The sequence below is a fragment of the Lampetra planeri genome, chromosome 69 (genome assembly GCF_965212315.1).
Source record: "Lampetra planeri chromosome 69, kcLamPlan1.2.h2, whole genome shotgun sequence".
Lineage (NCBI taxonomy): Eukaryota > Metazoa > Chordata > Hyperoartia > Petromyzontiformes > Petromyzontidae > Lampetra > Lampetra planeri.
In genome coordinates, this window is record NC_136174.1 from 1,174,025 (window position 1) to 1,197,054 (window position 23,030).

Genomic DNA, 23,030 nt, shown 5'->3' on the forward strand with positions numbered 1-23,030 from the left:
CGTGTTTTAGATCAGCTTTATGTTCACGAATGCGGTCTGAGACGTGTCGTTTGGTTTCCCCAATGTAACTGCTACCACAGAGGCAACTTAGTTTATTGTAGAGTATAGTAAGTATCAGTTTATATTTTAGTTTTTTATGTAGTTTTTACTTTGGTTTTCTACGTGGTTGTTTGGTAAATGCAGCTACATATCATTAACATTCCTTTCCTTTATTAACGCTGTTCCTTGCGCCCCCCCCGTGGTGCTGTTGATCCTGCATAATGCATGGGCATAATGGGACTTTGAAACCCCTCCGCCCCCCTCCTACGCATTGCCCATTGGTATGCTAAATTCCTCTTCATATGCACATTCTTTTGTTAAGGCGCTCCTCCTCGCTACACCTATATAAGCTCCTAGCTTGATAATGTCTCATTCTTTGCCTGAGGACGGCTGCTTGCGTTGTGGCCGAAACGTCGTGAGAATTGTTTTATTATGTTTTCTTTTTATTATTTTATTACTTCCCTTCTACGTGACTTTACCAAAAGAACAAAGAAGATGAATCCCTGCAGTCACGAAAGCTTAAAATCGAAATTCTTCCTCTTCCCTCCCCCTACCCTTTCATAATCTCTAAGGATCCCCTATCGCAGTCACCCATTCCTCAGCCTCTAACACGTCCCTGCCATCAATACTGTATGGTGTATCCTTTCTTTTTAACTATGTTAAGCACATTGAGAAAAGGTGTGCTCTGAATATAAAATAAGTTGTTGAGATGAGCACCGCTGTTGACAGACGCAGCGAGGCTCGCCGAGGCAGCACTCAAGCCACCACTCGACTAGTGGATGGCGACGCCACTGCCCTAGAGGTCGCCATCTTTTTATAACGTATATGTCACTTTCAGCAAAGGGAAATCTGCGTAAATTGTCGTTCAACAAGTAAAGCCTCAACGAGTCACTTTTCAAATATTGTTTTGGGACGTTCAGCCAATTCCTCTTCAAATGTGCGAGAAACCCAATCACAACCCTGCAGCAGTTATTTTCGTTTCAGACTGTTGAGGACACCTGCAGTGCCCATGGAGGCCACCTGCTTTGAGTGGCGAGTCCCTGGCGGTGCACCGAGCCAGGCTCATTATTTGTGGCCAATGTTTTGGACAAACTTCATGAACCCTGTGGACCTCTTTGAGACTGAACTTAAGAAGAGTGGAACTTAGGCTGGAGGGACATTTTCAACTGCAACTCCGACGTCTTTTTTGGACTGTCTGGAAAGGACGCGCCAGGATTTGTTGGTGCTCAACTGTTCTGATATTCGTGTCTTTAAGGGTCACGATTATTTGGAGCTTGGTAGGTGAGTTCAACTTTGTTATGGGAAAACATACGTCATCTCTGCGTGACGGTGGGGCTCGTGAGTTTGTGTAATTGGAGGGTAGCTGTTGATTGTCCAACCTTCACAGAAGTGTGTTGAGAATGAGATGAGTTGACACAAGGTGAGTTGACAATAGGTTTGTTGAGATGAGGTAAATTGAGATAAGGTGAGCTGAGTCTTTATTTAGCTACTTCTGGCACCGAGACGTCTCTGCCTGGTCAAAGTCAACACATTCCAGGGCGCGCGTCATGATATGCAAATCAAACTAAAAGAGTTTGTACTTTAACCTGCCTCACATTTACGTGGCTTGTTCCTAGTTTAGTGTCTCAGATGTCGCCAGAGACTGCCTGAGCTACAGCCAGAGACTGCGTGAGCTATAGCTAGATACTGCTGGAGCTACAGCCATTGACTGTCTGTGCTACAGCCAGCCTGCCTGAGCTACAGCCAGAGACTGCCTGAACAACAGCCAGAGACTGCCTGAGTGACAGCCAGCGATTGCCTAAGATACAGCCAGCGACGGCCTGAACAACAGCCAGCGCCTATCTCTGAGTAAAGCCACAGGACCATGGCGAGTGCAGCTCCTAGTGGTAAGGAGGCCCCAGGGGAGTTGACCTGCCCCATCTGTCTGGACGCCTTCCGCTGCCCCTGCACGCTCAGCTGCGGCCACTCGTTCTGCCTCAAGTGCGTGGAGGGCGCCTGGGACGTGGCAGAGTCCTTCTCCTGCCCACAGTGCCGAGTGACATTCCCTCAGAGGCCCAAGCTGAACAAGAACTTCACGCTCGCCAACCTGGTGGAGCAGCGCAGTGCTGCAGGTAAAATGGCCACCGTGGTCTTGTGTGACTTCTGCAACGATGGCACGACTGCTGCCTCGAAGACCTGCCTCAGGTGTGATATGTCCTACTGTGTGACTCATGTAAAGCCTCATCAGGAGAACCCGAAGTTAAGGAGCCACATTCTTGTGGATCCAGACACGAATCCTGAGATCCGCAAATGCAAGCCGCACAGAAAGAGGATCAAGTTTTTCTGCCGACAGGACGAGAGCTTGGTCTGCACAACCTGCATCATCGCAGGAGACCACAAGGGCCACGATGTGGCTACGCTGGAGGATGAGCACAAGACACGGGAGGTGAGGTGGTCTGCGTGTGTGAGCGGGAGCTCCTCCTGCGTGAAGTCATCATGTTCCAGTACAAACTGAACAATGATATCCAAATAAATATTATATCATTCCTCTCTCAGCTTCCCATTGTTTTTTCAAATTTTAACAACCTTTATTTAATATAAAGTATGCTGAGGTTGTCATAGTGCAGAAATAATACGAAAACATGTTTCGATTTAAAGCTTTCGTGACTGCAGGGATTCATCTTCTTGGTTCTTTCGGTAAAGTCACGTAGAAGGGAAGTAATAAAATAATAAAAATAAAACATAATAAAATAATTCTCACGACGTTTCGGCTACAACGCAAGCAGCCGTCTTCAGGTGAAGAATGAGACACTACCAAGCTAGGAGCTTATATATAAGCTGGGTTGGAGGTGGAAGAGCGCCTTAACAAAAAGAATGTGCATATGAAGAGGAATTTAGCATATTCATGGAAAATGCGTAGGAGGTGGGCGGGGGGGTTTCAAAGTCATATTATGCCCATGCATTATGCAGGATTAGTAGCACCAAGGGGGGGTGCAGGGAGAAGCATTAACAAAGGAAAGGAATGTTAATGATATGTAGCTGCAGTTACTAAACAACCACGTAGAAAACTAAAGTATAAACTACATAAATTTTATTACTTCCCTTCTACGTGACTTTACCGACTTTACCGAAAGAACCAAGAAGACGAAAACATGTTATTATCAATCCTGTTATCTGACAAATTTATAAATGTGCTCTTAATATATTTTATAAAACTGAAGGACTATATTTCGATTTAAAGCTTTCGTGACTGCAGGGATTCATCTTCTTGGTTTTTTCGGTAAAGTCACGTAGAAGGGAAGTAATAAAATAATAAAAATAAAACATAATAAAATGAAACAATTCTCACGACGTTTCGGCCACAACGCAAGCAGCCGTCCTCAGGTGAAGAATGAGACACTCAAGCTAGGAACTTACATATAAGCTGGGTTGGGGGTGGTAGAAGAGCGCCTTAACAAAAAGAATGTGCATATCAAGATGAGTTTAGCATATACATGGGAAATGCGCAGGGGGCGGGGGGGCTTCAAAGTCATACCATGCCCACGCACTATGCAGGATCAAGAGCACCAAGGGGGGGTGCAGGGATTAGCATTAACAAAGGAAAGGAATGCCAATGATATGTAGCTGCAGTAACTAAACAACACCGTAGAAGACTAAGGTATAAACTACATACAAAGACTAAAATATAAACTGCATAGCACCATCAGTATACCTACTATACTCTACAATAAGCTGAGTTACTAACAGCAAGTAATACATTACAATTCGAAGCATATTATATAACTTTTACGACGTAGAATTGATGGTGCTATGCAGTTTATATTTTAGTCTTTGTATGTAGTTTATACCTTAGTCTTCTACGGTGTTGTTTAGTTACTGCAGCTACATATCATTGGCATTCCTTTCCTTTGTTAATGCTAATCCCTGCACCCCCCCTTGGTGCTCTTGATCCTGCATAGTGCGTGGGCATGGTATGACTTTGAAGCCCCCCCGCCCCCTGCGCATTTCCATGTATATGCTAAACTCATCTTGATATGCACATTCTTTTTGTTAAGGCGCTCTTCTACCACCCCCAACCCAGCTTATATGTAAGTTCCTAGCTTGAGTGTCTCCTTCATCACCTGAGGACGGCTGCTTGCGTTGTGGCCGAAACGTCGTGAGAATTGTTTCATTTTATTATGTTTTATTTTTATTATTTTATTACTTCCCTTCTACGTGACTTTACCGAAAAAACCAAGAAGATGAAGGACTATAATGCATACAATGTTTTCTCGAAATGAGGTGAGTGCATAGACAGTGGTTTTTATACAAAAAAGTGGTTTGTGGAATGGAGGAGCATTCCCCAAAATGTAAACGAAATGTAAAACGACTGGGACTGCGTGAGCCGCAGTGCTCACCGCTTAGTAGCCTCGTGCCGGTCTGTCCCAGTTTAGTGCCGCACTCTACAGCAGCTACCGGGTCACTGGAAGTGGCGTTCCAGAAATGTTGCTTGATTTTGACGGACCAAGTAATTCGTGACTGCATTTATATTTTCATTAATATTCTCTCTACCGAATTTCTCTGACGCTCAACAGTCAAATAGCAGCAGTTCCTTGTGCCATGTAAAACTTAACTAAAACTTTTTTTTATTTCACCAAGTGAAGCTAAGTGAGCTATGTAGCTCTTTTTCACAGGCAAACCTGGCCACAAATGACAGCTCAACAATGTGGCTTATCAGGTCTAAATATATAGCAGCCAAATGCTCTAAACGCACTTTCCAAAACGTGGACAGAAAAACTGGAGGGCCCAGAGAAAGATCCATGCAACCACGGAGAGAGACATGCAAACTGCATAAACAGGCATCAGGCACGGGTTCGAACCCACGTCCTCCTGTATTGCAGGCAAGGCAGATAACATCTCGCCGCTGAGGTGCCCTGTCCAGCAACTACTCAGATAGCCCCGCCCACTACTCGAGTAGCCCCGCCCACCACTCGGGTAACTCCCGCTCATTACTCGGGAAGCCCAGCCCACTTCTCCTGTAGCCCCGTCCACTACTCAGGTAGCCCCACCCATTGCTCAAGTAGCCCCATCCTCTACTCAGGTAGCCCCACTCACTACTCAGGTAGCCCCACACACTGCTCAGGTAGCTCCGCCCACTGCTCAGGTCGCTCCACTCACTGCTCAGGCAGCCCTACCCACACTTAGGTAGACCTGCACACGTTTGAGCTCCTCGTGAAATCAGTTCCCTGCAGCGCTTGATCCCCCAGCCTCCATCGCTGCACCGGGGCTACTGCCCCCATCACTGTGGAGGGGTCTGTGTGGAGTGGGGGTGAGAGGGGACGATCAGAGAGTGAGTGGAGTCTCCCCCGGTGACGTCTCTCACAGAAACAAGTGGGAGAGGAGACACGGGCGGTGGAAGAGAAGAGGAGGGAGGTGGAGGAGTCCGTGAGGCAGATGGAGGCCGCTCGCAAAGACGTGCAGGTACCGCGTCTGGGCCAGACTCTGTGACCCTGTGACTCCACCCTGAGTAGGGTTTGTGATGGAGGACAACTCTATTCATTCACGTGGACTTCCATTGGCTCTAAACACATTGTGCGACTAAAGACATAACGGTTAATGCGCCTCAATAATCAGGACGAGCAACGAGGTGGTTCTCATCTCCACTGAGAAACTCAATCAGTGGTAGAAATTCCACATTCCAATATCTCCATACAACTTACCACTTCAATGTCTGTAATCTATATTGGTCAGATGAGGTGGTAAGTACCTCTTATCCAGTATTCTGGTGGAAAAGTTCCTCAACTCACTAACACTCTGGCACGCGACACAGACTGGACCAGGCAGGCAACGGCCTGCCTGGCCCAGGACGACGACCCATGATGTCTTCACTTCGGAGTACAGTACAACAGCCTCGCTCTGCGTTCACACCACGCTTATATCTGCTTTGGCGTGGCCGGCTCCGCCCAGGCGTGGCTGGCTCTCTCCAGGCCACGCCTCCCTTCCCAGGCCACGCCTCCCTTCCCCCACCTCTGGGAAGGTCCAGATCTCTCCACCACGTGACCCCCCAGGCACCCCCTTGGGGCCCCCAGCCCTCATACGGGCCGACACAGTAGTGACCGTTCTATGTCACTACACATATGTAATGCGAGCGTAAATGGGGTTGTTGCTGGCCTGTGGTCCAATCACGCGGCCCGGGGCATTGGGGGGCGGAGCCTGGTCTGCGGGGCGTGTGGGAGGGGTCACCGTTCACTTCGGCTCCAATGGGAGGTGAATGGGGGCGGAGCCATCGGGGTATTATGGGAAGGCCGGAAATGACGATCCGGCAGGCGGGAGTCAGGGTCACGTGGGGGGAATGGATAAAAGTGGGAGCCCGGAAGAGATCGGGGCAGTCGGGGAAGTTAAGAGGCTGAGCCACGTTGGGTGGTGAGGAAAAGATCCACGCCATCGGCCACGTGGCCGAAGGACCTCAGCACGCCGTCGGCCAGCGGTGTGCGGAGTGCGGGAATAGAGGAGCTAACAGAGGAGCGTGCGTGGCACGCGAGCGAGAGAGAGCGTGCGTGGCATGCGAGAGAGAGCGTGCGTGGCACGTGAGAGGGAGCATGCGCGGGGCGCGCACGAGACGACACTTGTCTGGGAGGAGGCCAGTGGGGTGCGGAGAAGAACCTGAATAAAAGACAAACGGAGACCAGCAGTGCCTGACGTCTTTTATTACACTGGTGTCAAAAGTGGAACTAGATGTCAAAACATCTCAAGACAAAGACTATACCTGCACCATCTTCAGAAGACGAAGAGGACCTTCCTCCGGTGGTGGCGGTCCCGACTATGGAAGGCGTGGGCGAAGTGGTGGCGAGCAACACGACAGGAGTACAAGATATCGTCGGGGCGGCCGGGCCGTCTGCGTCGACGGTCGCCGAGGACGGCTGGCGACACGTGGCAGTCCAGATTGATTCACTGCAGGCCGTTCTGCTGGATTTAGTCACCCTGGTCGCGCCAGCGACGATGCCGGATCGGCCACGCGGCGGGCCTTCAAGCGGGGAGCCTTCGGGTGGGGCCGAGCCGTCCGCCATTGGGGCCTCAGCGAGGCTTCCCGCCCTCTCCGACACGTTGCAGGACACCGCCATCTTGGGTGTGGTCACGGAAGAACGGCGGGAAGCTGCCATCTTGTCGCCGCCGCGGCGGGAAGCCGCCATCTTGTCGCTGCCACGGCGGGAAGACGCCATCTTGTCGCCGCCGTATTGGACGCCTGCATTGGAAGAAAGCAGCTCGGGGACTCACAGCCATCGCCTGACGACGATTAAAGAATTCTCAGTTGGAGGAGATTGGAGGGCATTTGCCTGGCGTTTTCAGTCGGCCGTCCGATCCGCCAAGTGGACGGATGCGGAGGCCTTGGAAGTTCTGCCGACGCTCCTGGACGACAAGTCTTTGAAATTCTTCCGCTCCATCAAGGCCGCGAAGAAGGCGACGCTGAAAGGGGCGTTCGACGAAATGGCGGAAGCGTACGAGCCTCCGGACGACGCACACCGCAGATTCGTCCAGAGACAACGGGCACCGGAGGAATCGCCTGTGGCTTTCCGGGGTGCTGTGCTTAAGCTGGCCATGGCCGCATATCCAGAGACAGAGCCAGACTTGCTGGAGCCCTTGATACTGGGTAAGATGTTGGAGCTGTCCAAGGACTTGGGCATTCCGATGCCGGTGTGCGACCATGAGCAGCTGACCTCCTGGATGGCAGCCAAGTGCCTCGACGCGCAGTTCAACTTGCGCCGTTGGGCACAGGTGACCGCCTGGACGGGGAGCCCGACCGTGGAGGGAGGCGCCACCGGGTGGAATCCGTCAAAGGCCGTCTTCGTGCCGGACGAGAGGGGGCCTGGCGATCTCACTGCAGCGGCGGCCCAGTGGGTTCCTCGAGGGGGAGCTGAGTCGCACTCCGGGCCACCGCTGAGGGATCGTCGAGACGGGGGGGGGGGAGCCGGATGGCGGGCCGACTCGTCATGCTACCGCTGCGGGCGTCTTGCACACGTCGCGCGGGACTATCGGAGTCGCCCTCGCACGCCTCTTCAGCCGGAGTCCCCTGCCAGGGATGCGACGTCAATGCCGGAGAGTCAACCGTGTCAGGCAAGTCGGTACGCATCAGACACCCGGCAAGGCTTGTCATCTCATGCATCACCGTCGGTATGCGTTCCGGGGGCCTGTTCTAACAGGGGGACTCTAAGGGATCCGCGTCGCTCACTGACACAGTGGCAAAAATTGGCACGGAGGGTGGTCGCAGCCACTACTGGGTCGTTGACCATGCCGGGTTCGATACAGGGGATCGACGTGCGGATTTTGGTAGATTCTGGCGCGTCCGCAACTATCATCTCGGACATGATATTCCATCTCCTGTCCATTCCGCCGTCGCGGGTACGACCGGTTTACGATTCATGTGTTGCGGCGAACGGAGGGAGTATGGGCATCGTTGGTCAGGTGGAGGCGCGTATTTCGGTTGGGGGTGTGTCGACTTCGGGGACGGTGTTAATCTCCAGGTCCCTCGCTGTGCCGTGTTTATTGGGGACCGATTTCCTGGCAAAGATGCCCATTCAGATAAGGGTAGATCAGAATTGTATTGAGTTACCGGCGGGCCAGAAGATTTTCTTTTTGCCGTCGCCGTGGGGCCAGTCCGCCCCAGACCGCCAGGTGCAGGCGCTGTCTGATGTTTCGGTCGACATTCCACCTGGCTCGCAGATGCTCATTCCACTGCGTTATCGGAAGCCCGTGCCTGGGGTCGAGGGGGCGGCGGGGGTGTTGTTGTCGCCGTCCAACGCGGTTACGGCTGGCCTGGCGCTGGTCGCAGCACGAACGATTGTTCAGCCGGGTCAGCCTCCATTTTTGCAAGTGTTGAATGGAGGCGCGGACAATGTCGTCGTGCCGGCCAGAACGGTTCTGGCCCATGATAGGACCGCCTTCGTGGCCCATTACGATCTGGCCCACCGGGGCCTCGTAGGGGGGGTTTCAGCCTCGACGTCGCAGGACGATCGATGGATCGCCGGGTTGTACCAAGAAAATGCGTCCTTGACTACGGACCAGCGGTTCGCGCTTCGCGCGCTGTTGGAGAAATATTCTGATGTCTTTAGTAAAGACGATTTCGATCTGGGACGCACCTCGTTGCTCTCCCACCATATTGATACCGGGGATGCTGCTCCCATTCGGATGAATCCACATCGGTTGAGCCCGGCGGAGAGGGATCATGTACGCGGCGCTGTGGATGATATGCTAGCCGCTGACATTATCTCTCCGTCCAACAACCTGTGGGGCGCTCCGGTGGTCCTGGTAAAGAAAAATGATGGTAATTTACGGTTTTGTGTCGATTTTCGGAGGTTAAACAACGTGTCGGTTGCGGACGCTTACCCCCTGCCGCGTATGGATGATTCCCTCGATGCCTTGTCTGGGGCGAAATTGTTTTCCACTCTTGACCTCTCTTCGGGGTTCTGGCAGCTCCCCCTGGACGAGTCCTCGAGGGAAAAGACGGCTTTCCATACGCCGCAGGGCCTGTTTCAGTTTAATTGTCTTCCCATGGGGTTGAACGCCGCCCCTGCTACGTTCCAGAAGTTGATGGAACTCGTGTTGACCGGTGTGCAGTGGGACACGTACTTGATATATTTGGATGATATTATTGTGTTCAGCCATACATTTGAGGAGCATCTTCAGAGATTGGATGCTGTTTTTGCTAGAGTGCGTTCCACCAATTTGAAATTTAAGCCCAAGAAGTGTCACCTTTTGCACCGATCCGTGCGCTATTTGGGCCACATAGTCAGCTCTGACAGTGTGGCCACGGACCCGCAGAAAACGGCGTGCGTCCGGGACTGGCCGATTCCGGCCACGGTGGGTGACGTGCGTCGTTTTGTCGGGTTCGCTTCCTATTATCGCAAGGTTCGTTCCAAATTTTGCCATGATCGCTTGGCGTCAGCGCCGACGCTGGACTACCCTGATTTCACTCTGCATTTTATTCTGGATACCGACGCTAGTGACACGGGGATTGGGGCCGTCCTATCGCATCGAGCGCGTGGTGGCTTACGGGAGCCGCGTTTTATCTCCGGTGGAGACCCGCTACTGCGTTACCTGCCGGGAACTGTTGGCTATAGTGCATTTTGTCCCTAAATACCGCCCGTATTTGTATGGCCGCAAATTTATTGTGCGCACGGACCACGCGGCTCTGCAATATTCCCTGAAAGTTGACCAACCGTCTGGCCAATTGGCGCGATGGTTGGAAACTTTGCAGGAATTTTCGTTTGAGATTCAATATCGTAAGGGGTCGTGTCATGCAAACGCGGATGCGCTCTCCCGATTTCCACAGGGATCCCCCTGCGTCTGTGCCTCTGGCACGAATAGGTGCACGCGGGTCCCACAGCCCCCGCATCCTGTCATGTCCACTGTGAAGATGCCCAGGGCTTCCACGTGTCCGGAAACGGACGACGAGGTTTTGAATTTGCCGCGTTCCGTGTGGATTCGAGAGCAATTGCTCGATGATTCGCTGGGGGCCTTACGGAGTCGGGCTGCAAAGGAGAGGGGATATCCGTCGTCCGATGGGATGCTGGGAGCGGCTCTCCGTGACGGCTTGTTGATGTGGAGGGAAGGCTTGCACAATCGCTGGCGTCTTGTTGTGCCGTCGTCGTTGCGATATGAGTTGATTCAGATTCTGGACGCTGAGAAGTTGTTACATCTCGGAGTGCAGAAAAGCTTGTTGACGTTACAGCGGGATTATTTTTGGCACGGCATGACGACTGACGTCGTCGGGCATATTCGGGCGTGCTCCGACTGCGCCCGGCAGAAGCCGCCTAAGCAACCGTATGTTCCCCCAGTGCAGTCAATACAAGTGTCGCGGGTTAACGAGTTGGTGGCGTTGGATATTCTGGGGCCCTTTCCCCCGTCCACTCGGGGGAACAAATTTTTGTTGGTCGGGGTTGAATATCTTTCCCGCTGGCCGATGGCCTATTCCCTTGCCCGACCAGTCGGCGGCATCTATCACGGAGGCATTTCTGTTCGGATATGTGATGGACAAGGGGGCGCCGGAAAGGTTGCTTACAGACCAAGGGTGAAATTTTTCTTCCAACCTATTGCGGGATGTATGCGACGCACTGGGGACTAAGAAGGTTCGGACGTCTCCCTACCATCCACAAACTGATGGGATGGTTGAACGGTTGAACCGGACCCTGTCGGCCATGCTCCGTCATATGGTTAGCGAGAAGCAGGCCGATTGGGATTTGCATATCCCTGGGGTGCTCTCCGCTTACCGGATGGCGCCGCATGCGTCAACAGGGAATCGCGGGAGGCGGCCCGATTGGCTACGGCCAGGACCCAGGCCCGGAACGAACGTTGCGCCCGGCGCTCTCATTGTGGTATCCCCTGGCGAGTGGGGGACATGGCCTGGCTCCACTGCCCACAGGTACTGGTGGGGACCTCCCCTAAGTTGCACAAGCCCTGGCAGGGGCCGATTGTGCTTATTGAGGTCCCTAGCCCGCAGTCCGCGCGCATTCGGGTCGGATCGCGGCGTTGGTACGTTCACACATCCCAATTGAAACCCTACGTGGCCCCGCAAGTGGATGCGTCATCCACTGGCGCATCCGACGCGCCACTGACTTTGCCTGTTCAACCTGCAAGCACGCCTGTTGTGCCTCCTGTAGACGGGCCGGCTGTGATCCTGCCGGACACATGGATTCCTGCACCGGGTGGGCCTACCACGGCGACGGGGACACTTGGCCCCGCTGCCCCTCCAACCCCGCCGCAGTTGCAGTTGCAGGGTGCCCCAACTACGGACCTCTCTGGAGAACGAGGTCCTGGGACGGGCAGGCCTCCACCAGCGGCAGATGGTTCTGGTTCCGCCGCTCCTAAAACCCTGTCGGGATTGCGACCTTTGAGGGCGTCACCTCTCGTGAAAGACGGGCCGGTGACCCGCACTCATTCCAAATCCTTTCCCTTTTGTTAAGTGTGTTGTTGTTATACTCTCCATTGTGTCTGGTGATTCCTGATTGTAATGCTGTCGCTCGCATTATTTGTCCTGTTGCAGCCGGGACGGCTGGCTTTTCATCTGGGGGGGGGTCATGTAATGCGAAAATAAATGGGGTTGTTGCTGGCCTCTGGTCCAATCACGTGGCCCGGGGCATTGGGGGGCGGAGCCTGGTCTGTGGGGCATGTGGAAGGGGCCACCGTTCACCTCAACTCCAATGGGAGGCGAGGTGAATGGGGGCGGAGCCAGCGGGGGTAGTATGGGAAGGCCGGATCTGACGATCAGGGAGGCGGGATCAGGGTCACGTGGGGGGAATGGATATAAGTGGGAGCCCGGAAGAGATCGGGGCAGTCGGGGAAGTTAAGAGGCTGAGCCACGTTGGGTGGTGAGGAAAAGATCCGTGCCATCGGCCACGTGGCCGAAGGACCTCAGCACGCCGTCGGCCAGCGGTGTGCGGAGTGCGGGAATAGAGGAGCTAACGGAGGAGCGTGCGTGGCACGCGAGCGAGAGAGAGCGTGCGTGGCACGCGAGAGAGAGCGTGCGTGGCACGCGAGAGAGAAAGTGCGCGGGGCACGCGCGAGACGACACTGGTCCGGGAGGAGGCCAGTGGGGTGCGGAGAAAAACCTGAATTAAAGAAAAACGAAGACCAGCAGTGCCTGACGGAGTCTTTTATTACACATATGTGGTTTTCTCTCACATGCAGAATATTCATTTGAAGAGGAATTGGCCTAACTTCAAAATTCCTTATGGCTCAAATTGCTGTAGGCAAATTCCAGATTTATCTTTGCTTCATGCGAAGGCAAACAAAACATCGTCCTGATAGCCTTGCGCAATGAGAATGAAAAAACAGAGGTGGCATTTCTTTCTCTTTGCAGGGATCCATGACAGATAAAAAGGCCTCAATCTCAGTCAGATTCGCCCACGCGAGAGCAACGCTGGATGCAGAGGAGAAGGCGGCTTTAGAGCAACTGGAGCAGAAAGGGCGCAAGCTGTTGTCCCAGATCGAGAAGAAGATCGCTCACTACCAGGGGGTGATCAGCGAGCTCCAGGCAGCAGCCACTCACCTGCAGGTCCTAGCGCAGGAGAGGGACTCGCTCGCATTCCTGCAGGTGAGTGATGAATCTCCAGTGTCACAACTGGCACAAAGCCCTCTTACCAGCAGCAGGAGAGGGAGGCTCCTGAATGAGAGCTCGCATCTCCTGGGCTTGAGAACACAGCTTCACTCATGGACTCGCATCGCAGCTCCAGTGGCTAACATTTGGAAGGCCAGCTCATATTTTCTCAGTTAAATTAATTCTCTCTCTCGTCCTTTAACAGATTCCCATTAAGTTTGTTTCATTGTGAATATAAACTAAATGTGAATGGAATTTCACTTTTCAAATCAACCATACAACAACAATGTACACGGTATTCATGATTATCATCAGCCATAATCTATCCACTTATTGAGGAAGGCCTCCCCAAGCCATTGCCACATGTCATGATGCCGCGATGCAACAATCCACCAGCGCCTGCTCACGACCCGATGTCATCTCTCCTTCTTACTTCGTGTACCTCCACTTGGATGCGCTACCTTCATTGCTCATATCAGGGATGCTAAAATAAATAGGTCTCATACACTTATTAATGATATCATTGTGTCTTGGATATCACTTCTACAAGATCTGCACCATGTGCATTGGTAACTCCAGAAACTTCTAGTCCTACATTCCTCTCAACACAGATCAATATCAACCGGTCTCACTCTGAAATATTTGCCCTGCAAATTAGTGTTGGTCCTCATGGGGGGTGGCGAGATGTTAACTACCTCGCCTGGTATACCGAAGGTCCGGGATTTAATCCCAACCCTGACGTCCTTATATATTTGGAGTTGAAATGTCTCCCTCCATGGTCGCATGGATTTTTCTCTGGGTCCTCCAATTTTTTTACTCCACATTTGAAAACGTGCGTTTAGAGTATTGGGCTGCTAGAAATTTCCACGACATGAACAACTTCGTTGAGCTATCATTTGTGGCCAGGTCGCTTCTGAAAAAGAGCTAAATAGCTCCGTGGGCCTTACCTGTGTAATTAAAGACTCCGTCAGGCACTGCTGGTCTCCGTCGGTCTTTTATTCAAGTTCTTTCTCCGCACCCCGCTGGTCTCCTCCACTCACCAGCATCGTCTCGCGCGCGTCCCGCACGCGCTCCCTCCTCAGCTCCTCCACTCTTCCTCACACCCCGCTGGTCCTGACAAGGGACCAGCGTCTCCTCTCGCATGCCGCGCACGCTCCTCTCGTGTGCCGCGCACGCTCCTTCGTTAGCTCCTCCTCGCGCACGCCCCGCATGCGCTCTCCCGTCAGTTGCTCTGCTCCTCCCCGCTCCGCACACCGCTGGCCAATGGTGTGCCGAAGCCCCATCAGCCACGTGGCTGATGGCGCGGCGGCCACTCAACGTGGTCCCGCTTCTTCACTCCAACAACTGACCCCTATCCCTTCCGGGCTCCCACCTATATCTTCTTTCCCATGTGACCCTGACTCCTCCCCTTCCAGATCGTCAGATCCGGCCTTCCCATACTGCCCTGCTGGCTCCACCTCCATTCACTTCGCTTCCCATTGGAGCCGAGGTGAACGGCGGCCCCTCCCACACGCCCCCCATACCGGGCTCCGCCCCCCAATACCCCGGGCTGTGTGATTGGGCCAGAGCCCAGCAGCGACCCCATTTACACTCGCATTACACCTGGAAAATAAATTGTAGTTTATCGTTAACTATGAATCGGTCTCACTCTGAAATATTCGCCCCATAAGTCAGTGTTTTCCACCCACGATGTTCCAGTGGGAACTCCACTGATCACAATGGATTGGAGGTAGAGTCACAGTAACGCATCTCTCTCTCCCACAGGGGCACCTGGAGGAGACGTGCAGGTAAAAGACGACTTTCACTCACGACTCGACACATGACAACATGGGACTGAGTGTGGAGTGCGGGCAGTGAGACATTGGCTGTGTGTGGGGGTGCTGTCTGTGGTGATGGTTTGTGTGGCTATGGTGTTTGTGGTGATGGTTTGTGTGGTGATAGTGTGCGTGATGATGCTGTGTGTGGTGATGGTGTGTGTGGTGATAGTGTGCGTGATGATGCTATGTGTGGTGATAGTAATGCTATGAGGTGATGCTGTGTGATGATGCTGTGATGCGTGTCTATGTGATGGAGTTGTGATGGTCCTGTGAGTGACGATGCTCTGCGTGAGACAGTAGCCATGTCTGTTTTGCTTTCACAGGGCAGGGAGGGTTACAGCAGATCCACCCTCATGTCCTAGCCAAGAGGACATTGCCTCGCTTAAAGGCACCGAGGAAACTGTGGCCAAATTCCTGTGTGAGTTATTCAGTGTGAAACATGGGTGATGGGGCCATCTTCACAAAAAATGATCACCATGTGTGTGTGCACGAGGTCGACTCAGCTTTAAATGCTTACCTAGTTTTGTGTGTAAATATCACCACTAGAGAGACAAAGGTGGCCAGGCGTAGTGCTGGCCACCAAGTCCCTCATGTGCTGTGCCAGCTTTCAAAGGTTCTGGTTTTCCCCGACAGTCTGTTAAGGCAACACGGAGAATATTTATCTTCGTTTACATCATGGAACTTGATGCGGTGTTTGAACAAAATCGCCACTAGAGAGACAAAGGTGGTCGGGCGTGGTGCTGGCCATCCACCGCCTCGTGTGCCGTGCTGGTCTTCATAGACGCTCGCTAACAACACTTGCCCCAATGGTCTGTTGAGGCTAAACAGGGGATCTTTGTCTTTGTTCACATCCCATTCCAGGACACTACTGAACAACACCATGATACTCAGTGTGGTGTTCTTGCGTAAATAATCAGCATGAGTCAGGGGTAATTGTGATGTTGACATGCAGTGCATGCCTGTGAATGTGTATGGGTGGGGGGAGCGGTAGCATAGTGGTTAGCACACTGCACTACGAACCCAGTTACCTGGGTTTGATTACCCACCATGGCTAATATCAGTTGCAGGTGATATCTTATCCAGTCCAGGGCCTCTACTGGGCAGTTTCAACCTCAAATGAGTTCCTGATGCTGGTAATAGTCATAATAATGGTGATAGTGGTCGTGATGAGGATAGTGGTACATTGGCCAGTCATCTCAGTCGACCCATGGCACCTGGGTCTGCTCCATGACCTCCTGCCAGTGGGCGTTCTACACTTCACGTGGCCTCAACGTGCACATAGCCTGGCACAGGCCCCGTGGTGATGTCACCGCCACTTAGTGGCGAATGGCTGTTGTTGTTGTTGGTAATGATGCTAATGTTGGTGATAATGTGAGTGATGGGGACGGTGATGGCATTGGTGAATGATGGTGTTGGTCGTGGTGATGGTCATAATGGTGACATTGGTGATAATATAGGTGGTGATGGTTGTGATGGTTTTGCTGATGGCGCTGATAGAAGTAGTGATGATGATATTGGTTACAGTGATAATGGTAGTGATGGTCGTGACAATGGTTTTGATGGTCGTTATGATGGTTATAATGATGCTGGTTGCGTTGGTGATGGTGATGAAGATGGTGATGAGTTGGGGTGATGGGGATAGTGGTGATGGTCGATGTGATGGTAGTGATGGTGGTGATGATTGTTTGTGAAGGTGCTCGTGGTGGTGATCGTTGTGATGTTGTTGATGGCGATAGTGATGTTGTTGATGTTCATAGTTTTGATGATGGTGGTGATGGTGATGTTTATGTTGTTGTCATTGATGATATTGATGGCGAGAATGGTTGGTGATGGTGATGTTTGTGATGTTTTAGGTGATGGTAAAGATAATGGTTGGTGATGGTGATGTTGATGGTGGTGATGGTGGATGATGGTGATGACGGTGTTCTGTAGTGATGTTGTCATCGCTGTTGTCACAGACGGACGCTCACCGACTCTCGACACAAACTCAGCTCATAACCAACTCCAGATCTCCTCGGATCTCAGGACGATGACGCGGACCCGTGACTCCCAGGGTCGCCCCGATCATCCACACCGGTTTGATTACTGGTCACAAGCCCTGTGCTCTGAGAGCTTCTCGTCGGGCCACCACTACTGGGAGGTGGACGTGGGGGACGCGAGGTGGTGGCGGGTTGGAGTCGCGTACGGGACGATCCCACGGAAAGGGAGTGGTGGTGCTGCACCCTTGCTGGGAGGGAGCGACGCGTCCTGGTGTTTAGAGAAATATGACGACAACTTCTCAGTGTTTCATGGTGGAGTGAAGACTGCACTGTCGGTGAGGGGGGCCCCCTACCCCCGCAGAATCAGGCTTCAGCTGCACTGGGAGGAAGGGCTCTTGGCGTTTTACCGCGCCGACTCCATGGAGGTGATCCACGAGGTTCGGCAAATATTCTTGCAGCCTCTCTACCCTGGGATGTGTGTGTGGTGTTTGAATGAACCATTGAAGATCATGGATCTGAGTCGTGCATCCTGAGGATGGGGAGAGACAAAAACCCAAAAAACAGAGGAGAGGGGGGATGTTGAGGAGAGTGTGAAGTGAGGGTGAGGGGAAATTCTAGATTTGAAGCTTTCGTGACTGCAAGGATTCATATTCTTAGGTTTTTTCGGTGACTTTACCGAAAAAACCTAAGAAGGTGAGGGGAAATTGGAGGGGAAGGTGGCAGGTGAGCATGGAGGGTGATGGTGAGGGTGAAGGGTCAGGAGAGGGTTAGGAGAGGAGAGGGTTGGGAAGGAGTGGGTATTGAGACGGTGAGCAGAGGGTGAGGTGAAAATTCAGGGAAGGGTGAGGTGAGCATGGAGGGGTAGGGTGAGAAGGGAGGGTGAGGTTCAGGTTGGTGTGCGTGAGCGATGTCGCCTGTCAAGTACAAATCGCCGGTGCGGAAGATTGAGGGATTTTAATGAAATCTGAGTGGGGAATCAGCACAGCCCCAAAGTCCATGTGGTCACTCCTTCACCTGCAGTGCGTGCTCGCGTCACCATGCCTCCTCATCCCTACGATTCACCATCATCACCATCATTATCACCATCACCACCATCACTATCAACCACCATCACCATCATTATTACTATCAACACCACCAAAACCATCACCAACATCGTCACTATCATCACAACGATCACCACCATCATTACCATCACTCCATCATCATTACTATAATAGAGGTGCTAGACACTCTATTCAGTAACCTGCGGGGCCACTATGTATTAGAGGGGCAATGCAGTGTTACCACTCTGGGACCAACGGCCGGGGTCAGGGAGAGGTGAGAGCGGATGGTAAACACGGATTACCGCCAGACCAATGGCCAGGGGGTTAGATGAGGTAAAGAGGATCGAAAACGCAGATTGTAAAGAACCAATCAGAGGGTCCCACGAGGGAGCGTGGGATTGGATAAGGACCGTTACAAACGGGTATAAAAGGGCGAGCGTGGGGAGCACCCGCCAGTTCTCCTCACACGAGTGAGTGGTTGTTGTGAGGGTGAGTGGTGAGGGTGAGTGGTGAGAGTGAGTGGTGAGGGTGAGTGGTGAGGGTGAGTGGCGGTTGTGAGTGGTGATTAGTGAGTGGTGAGCGTGAGTGGTGAGGGTGAGCGGTGAGTGTGTGATTGGTGAGGATGAGTGGTGAGTAGTGAGGGTGAGTAGTGAGGGTGAGTGGTGGTTGTGAGTGGTAATTAGTGAGGGGTGATGGTGATGGTGAGCGTGAGTGGTGAGTGCTGAGGTTGAGTGGTGAGGGTGAGCGGTGACGATGAGCAGTGAGGGTGAGCAGTGAGGGTGAGTGGTGATTGGTGAGGGTGTGATTGGTGAGGATGAGTGGTGAGTGGTGAGGGTGAGTGGTAAGTGTGAGTGGTGAGTGGTGAGGGTGAGTGGTTGTTGTGAGGGTGAGTGGTGAGGGTGAGTGGTGAGGGTGAGTGGTGAGAGTGAGTGGTGAGGTTGAGTGGTGAGTGGCGGTTGTGGGTGGTGATTAGTGAGTGGTGAGGGTGAATGGTAGTGGTGAGTGGTGAGCGTGAGTGGTGAGGGTGAGTAGTGAGGGTGAGTGCTGAGCGGTGAGGGTGAGCAGTGAGGGTGAGCAGTGAGGGTGAGTGGTGATTGGTGAGGGTGTGATTGATGAGGATGAGTGGTGAGGGTGAGTGGTTAGGGTGAGTGGTGAGGGTGATTGGCTTTTGTGAGTGGTGATTAGTGAGTGGTGAGGGTGAGTGGTGAGGGTGAGTTGTGAGCGTGAGTGGTGAATGGTGAGGGTGAGTTGTGAGTGGTGAGGGGTGAGAGAGTGGTTAGTGGTGAGGGTGAGTGGTGAGGGTGAGTGGTGAGGGTTAGTGGAGAGAGGTGAGTGGTGATTGGTCAGTGGTGATTGGTGAGGATGAGTGGTGAGTAGTGAGGGTGAGTGGTGAGAGTGAGTGGTGGTTGTGACGGTGAGTGGTGAGTGGTGAGGGTGAGTGGTGAGGCTGAATGGTGAGTTGAATGGTGAGAGTGAGTGGTGAGGGAGAGTGGGGAGTGGTGAGGGTGAGTGGTGACGGTGAGTGGTGAGGGAGATTGGTGAGGGTTAGTGGTGAGGGTGAGTGGTGAGGGTGAATGGTGAGTGCTGAGGGTGAGTGGTGAGGGTGAGTGGTGAGCGGTGAGGGTGAGTGGTTGTTGTGAGGGTGAGGGGTGAGGGTGAATGGTGAGAATGAGTGGTGAGGGTGAGTGGTTAGGGTGAGTGGTGAGGGTGAGTTGCAGTTGTGAGTGGTGATTAGTGAGTGGTGAGGGTGAGTGGTGAGGGTGAGTGGTGAGCGTGAGTGGTGAGGGTGAGTGGTGAGGGTTAGTGGTGAGGGGTGATTGGTGGTGGTGAGTGGTGAGGGTGAGTGGTGAGCGTGAGTGGTGAATGGTGAGGGTGAGTGGTGAGGGTGAGTGGTGAGTAGTGAGGGTAAGTGGTGAGGGTGAGTGGTGACGAAGAGTGAGGTTGAGTGGTGAGTAGTAAGGGTGAGTGGTGAGGGTGAGTGGTGAATAGTGAGTGGTGAGGGTAAGTGGTGATGGTGAGTAGTGAGGGTGAGTGGTTAGGGGTGAGTGGTGGGATGAGTGGTGAGGGTGAGTGGTGAGGGTCAGTGGTGAAGGTGAGTGGTGAAGGTGAGTAATGAGTTGTGAGGATGAGTGGTGAGTGGTGAGGGTGATTAGTGAGTAGTGAGTGGTGAGGGTGATTAGTGAGTAGTGAGGGTGAGTGGTTAGGGTGAGTGGAGACAGAGAGGGTGAGTGGTGAGCGTGAGTGGTGAGTATTGTCAAAGCCCGGTGGGCTTTGACAATACCTTAGTATCTGTATATATATGTAAGGTTATTAAGAAATGTATTTTTCACCCGGGCAACGCCGAGTACTTCTGCTAGTGTTACTATAAATGTTAACATTCGCAGCTTAAATCCAAAATACGTTATTAAAGATTTACCTCAGAATGCTACAGAGTTGTGTTACATTCTTAATCACGTAACTCTATCTGGACAAGTTGTAACCTTACACCACTGTTCCCTACCTCATAGCACAGTAAATGTAATCAGCACAGTGACTTTACCTCACGTGCCTGTACGCAAGAAGTAAAACTTTTACCTCAGCCCGTGTCTCACCGCCTCGCTGCTTAGCAACATCACTGCCGCCAATCTGATGTTGGTTTCCCGCCAAAATCAGAGGTCAGAGGGCAGGTGGGCGGGGCCTGACGGCAGGTGGGCGGGGCCTGATGGGGGGGGCGTGTCCTGCGTGGGTCAGCGTTGAGCTCTGATCAAGCCACCTTTGGGTGTGGATGCAGGTCACAGTGTGATGATGGACCGCCTTGCTCCTCGGGAATGCAACGTGAACGTTCGTTCACAATTACAATAATATTCGAAAAAAATAATAGACGGCGACCTGAAACTCACAATCTCCCGCGCAATTAAGAGTCTGGTTTCCATGAGGATTCCTGTGCCACCACAGCTATGATGGATAATTATTTTTTCTTCAGTAACCTGCATAAAGGCCACTACTTCTGTGTACTATTCATTGCCACGTCAAAAGCCTTTGATACTGTTGACCATGATATTCTACTCACACGACACAATAATATATCATTTTCAGACAGGAAAATAAAATGGTTTCAGAGGCACCTCTCAGGCTGTTTTCAAAAGGTACATCCTGGTAACATCTCGTCCAAAAATATTGAAATAGCAAATGTTGTTCCACAAGGTTGGGTGGCTACTGTGATGCTGCATACAGATCGGCTACTAATGTAACACTGAACAGACTAAACCCCATTTAAATTTCGATTTAAAGCTTTCGTGACTGCAGGGATTCATCTTCTTGGTTCTTTCGGTAAAGTCACGTAGAAGGGAAATTCAGACGCTGTCTCCCCGACAGACCTGGTTTTCACCTGAGGACGGCTGCTTGCGTTGTGACCGAAACGTCTTGAGAAGTATTTTATTATGTTGTTTTTATTTTATTATTTCCCTTCTACGTGACTTTACCGAAAGAACCAAGAAGATAAACCCCATTTGTCATTCTGATCTTAGATTTGTATTGGATGTGCCATTCATGACCCACCAATTTGACCTCGACTTAAAATCCCATCTCACGTCACTTGATGCAAGTCGAAATCTACATTTTGCCCTGTTCATCCGTAAAATCCTTATTGGCAAAATCTGTGATACATTTAGCTAAATAATAAAGCCCACTGTCAAACTCAAGAAACCTAAAACATCCATTTAATTGCCTGTTAACTATCCCAACAACGAGAATTGAAATAGGTGACAACCATTTTACCAACGTTTTGGAAAAACCTTGTTTCCTCGGGGCTGGCTCTCCACCGCCATGTGTTAACCTGACTCCCTCCCCCGCCTAAACCACCACTCATGCTGCGGTGGCTGCGCGCATGCGCACGAACCGTACCTGCTGCTCACCACGTGCACGCCCAGCCACCGTACCTGCTGTGGTGGCTGCGTGCGCGCGTGCCCGCTCAGGTTGCCTGCCCCGACTCACGCTAAAAATAGCTGTATGAATATGCCGCGCCTCTGCTCCCTCCCACGAAATCTGCTTCCTTTTGCCTTGGATGCAAGTGCGTAGTCCTGGGCACACGACGATCGAATCGATGCCAATATTCGCGAGTTGCACCACTGAGCGTTATCGTCACTACGCGGACACGCTGCGTATAACGCTCTTCGCTAAGCGGACACACTGCGTAAAACGCGTGTCGCTACGCAGACACACTGCTTAAAATGCGCTGAGTAAACCCGCACGCGATCACGCAAGCACCGGGAACAACAAAGTTCAAAGTTCAAAGTTAATTTATTAGGTATAGCCCTGTGAGCCATTCGGCTCTTGAATCGGGTGCAACCGCAACAAACAAAAAACAAAAACATGAACAAGAAAACATCTTAAAGTGACTATGTGCAAACAGAAAATCCAAGAAAAGACAGCAAAATATTGCAGAAAAATCACCGTACACCAACCCTGTGCAAAAATCCCAGTGGGATGCAAGTCAAACAATAACAACAACCACAAGACAACTTAGATTAAGGCCATCAGAGGTACTACAACAAACAAACATGGCCAAACCAAAAAACTTTTCGAAAATCACCAAAATAAAGCCATGAAAGCAATGAAACAGTGGTCATAGGAACTGTGAACGACGTTCGGATTGATGATGATATTCGCGCGTTAATCCGCTGGGCAAACACGCATGGCGAGCCCAAGCGCAGTTAATGAATTACTACCCGCGCTGCCTCACACACACATAAATCACACGGTGTCGTTGCTCTGTGCTAAAGTTTATTACTGGCTCACCCGAAGAAAAACTCTGCGTGACCCGGAGAAAAATACCTAGCGAGCAGCGTCCCACCTGTCTCTATCCAAACCCTCGGGGAACCCTCGCGCTATTCCTCACCCCTCTTACGTACTCACGATATCTCACGGACGCGATGGGAGTTGGAGGGACGAGGATCCGGGAGGTCTTTGCCTGAGTCGAGTTGTAGCTGCACTCGCCAGCGTCTCTCGGACGCTCGAGTGGCTGGGAGTTCGACTGGGTAGCTGGCTGACTGGAGGAGAACTGACCAACGTTTCTACTCTTCCCTCCTTTTATCTCTTCCCAATTCCAAAATCCCTGCCTAAG

General features: G+C 52.1%; 2 protein-coding genes across 3 annotated transcripts in view; one reads left to right on the forward strand and one right to left on the reverse strand.

Moving 5' to 3' along the window:
* LOC144737450 (E3 ubiquitin/ISG15 ligase TRIM25-like) overlaps positions 1-23,030 on the reverse strand; it is a 220,950-nt gene that overhangs the window by 97,789 nt on the left and 100,131 nt on the right. The window lies entirely within an intron of this gene.
* On the forward strand, positions 1,661-19,786 carry LOC144737452 (E3 ubiquitin/ISG15 ligase TRIM25-like). Of its 2 annotated transcripts, XM_078620164.1 has the most exons (6): positions 1,661-2,464; positions 5,383-5,478; positions 12,851-13,084; positions 14,852-14,874; positions 15,228-15,322; positions 16,863-19,786. In XM_078620164.1, the coding sequence occupies exons 1-6, from the start codon at positions 1,904-1,906 to the stop codon at positions 17,414-17,416; spliced, it is 1,563 nt and encodes a 520-aa protein (XP_078476290.1). In that variant the 5' UTR covers positions 1,661-1,903; the 3' UTR covers positions 17,417-19,786. The 2 variants fall into 2 exon arrangements, with proteins under 2 accessions (XP_078476290.1, XP_078476292.1); XM_078620166.1 differs by lacking the exon at positions 12,851-13,084.

Excerpts from the sequence above, each read along its gene's own strand:
- LOC144737452 (XM_078620164.1), top strand. The coding sequence starts at position 1,904 with ATGGCGAGTGCAGCTCCTAGTGGTAAGGAGGCCCCAGGGGAGTTGACC. Across the intron at positions 2,465-5,382 it reads ATGAGCACAAGACACGGGAG|AAACAAGTGGGAGAGGAGAC; the intron begins GTGAGGTGGTCT and ends CGTCTCTCACAG. Across the intron at positions 5,479-12,850 it reads CCGCTCGCAAAGACGTGCAG|GGATCCATGACAGATAAAAA; the intron begins GTACCGCGTCTG and ends TTCTCTTTGCAG.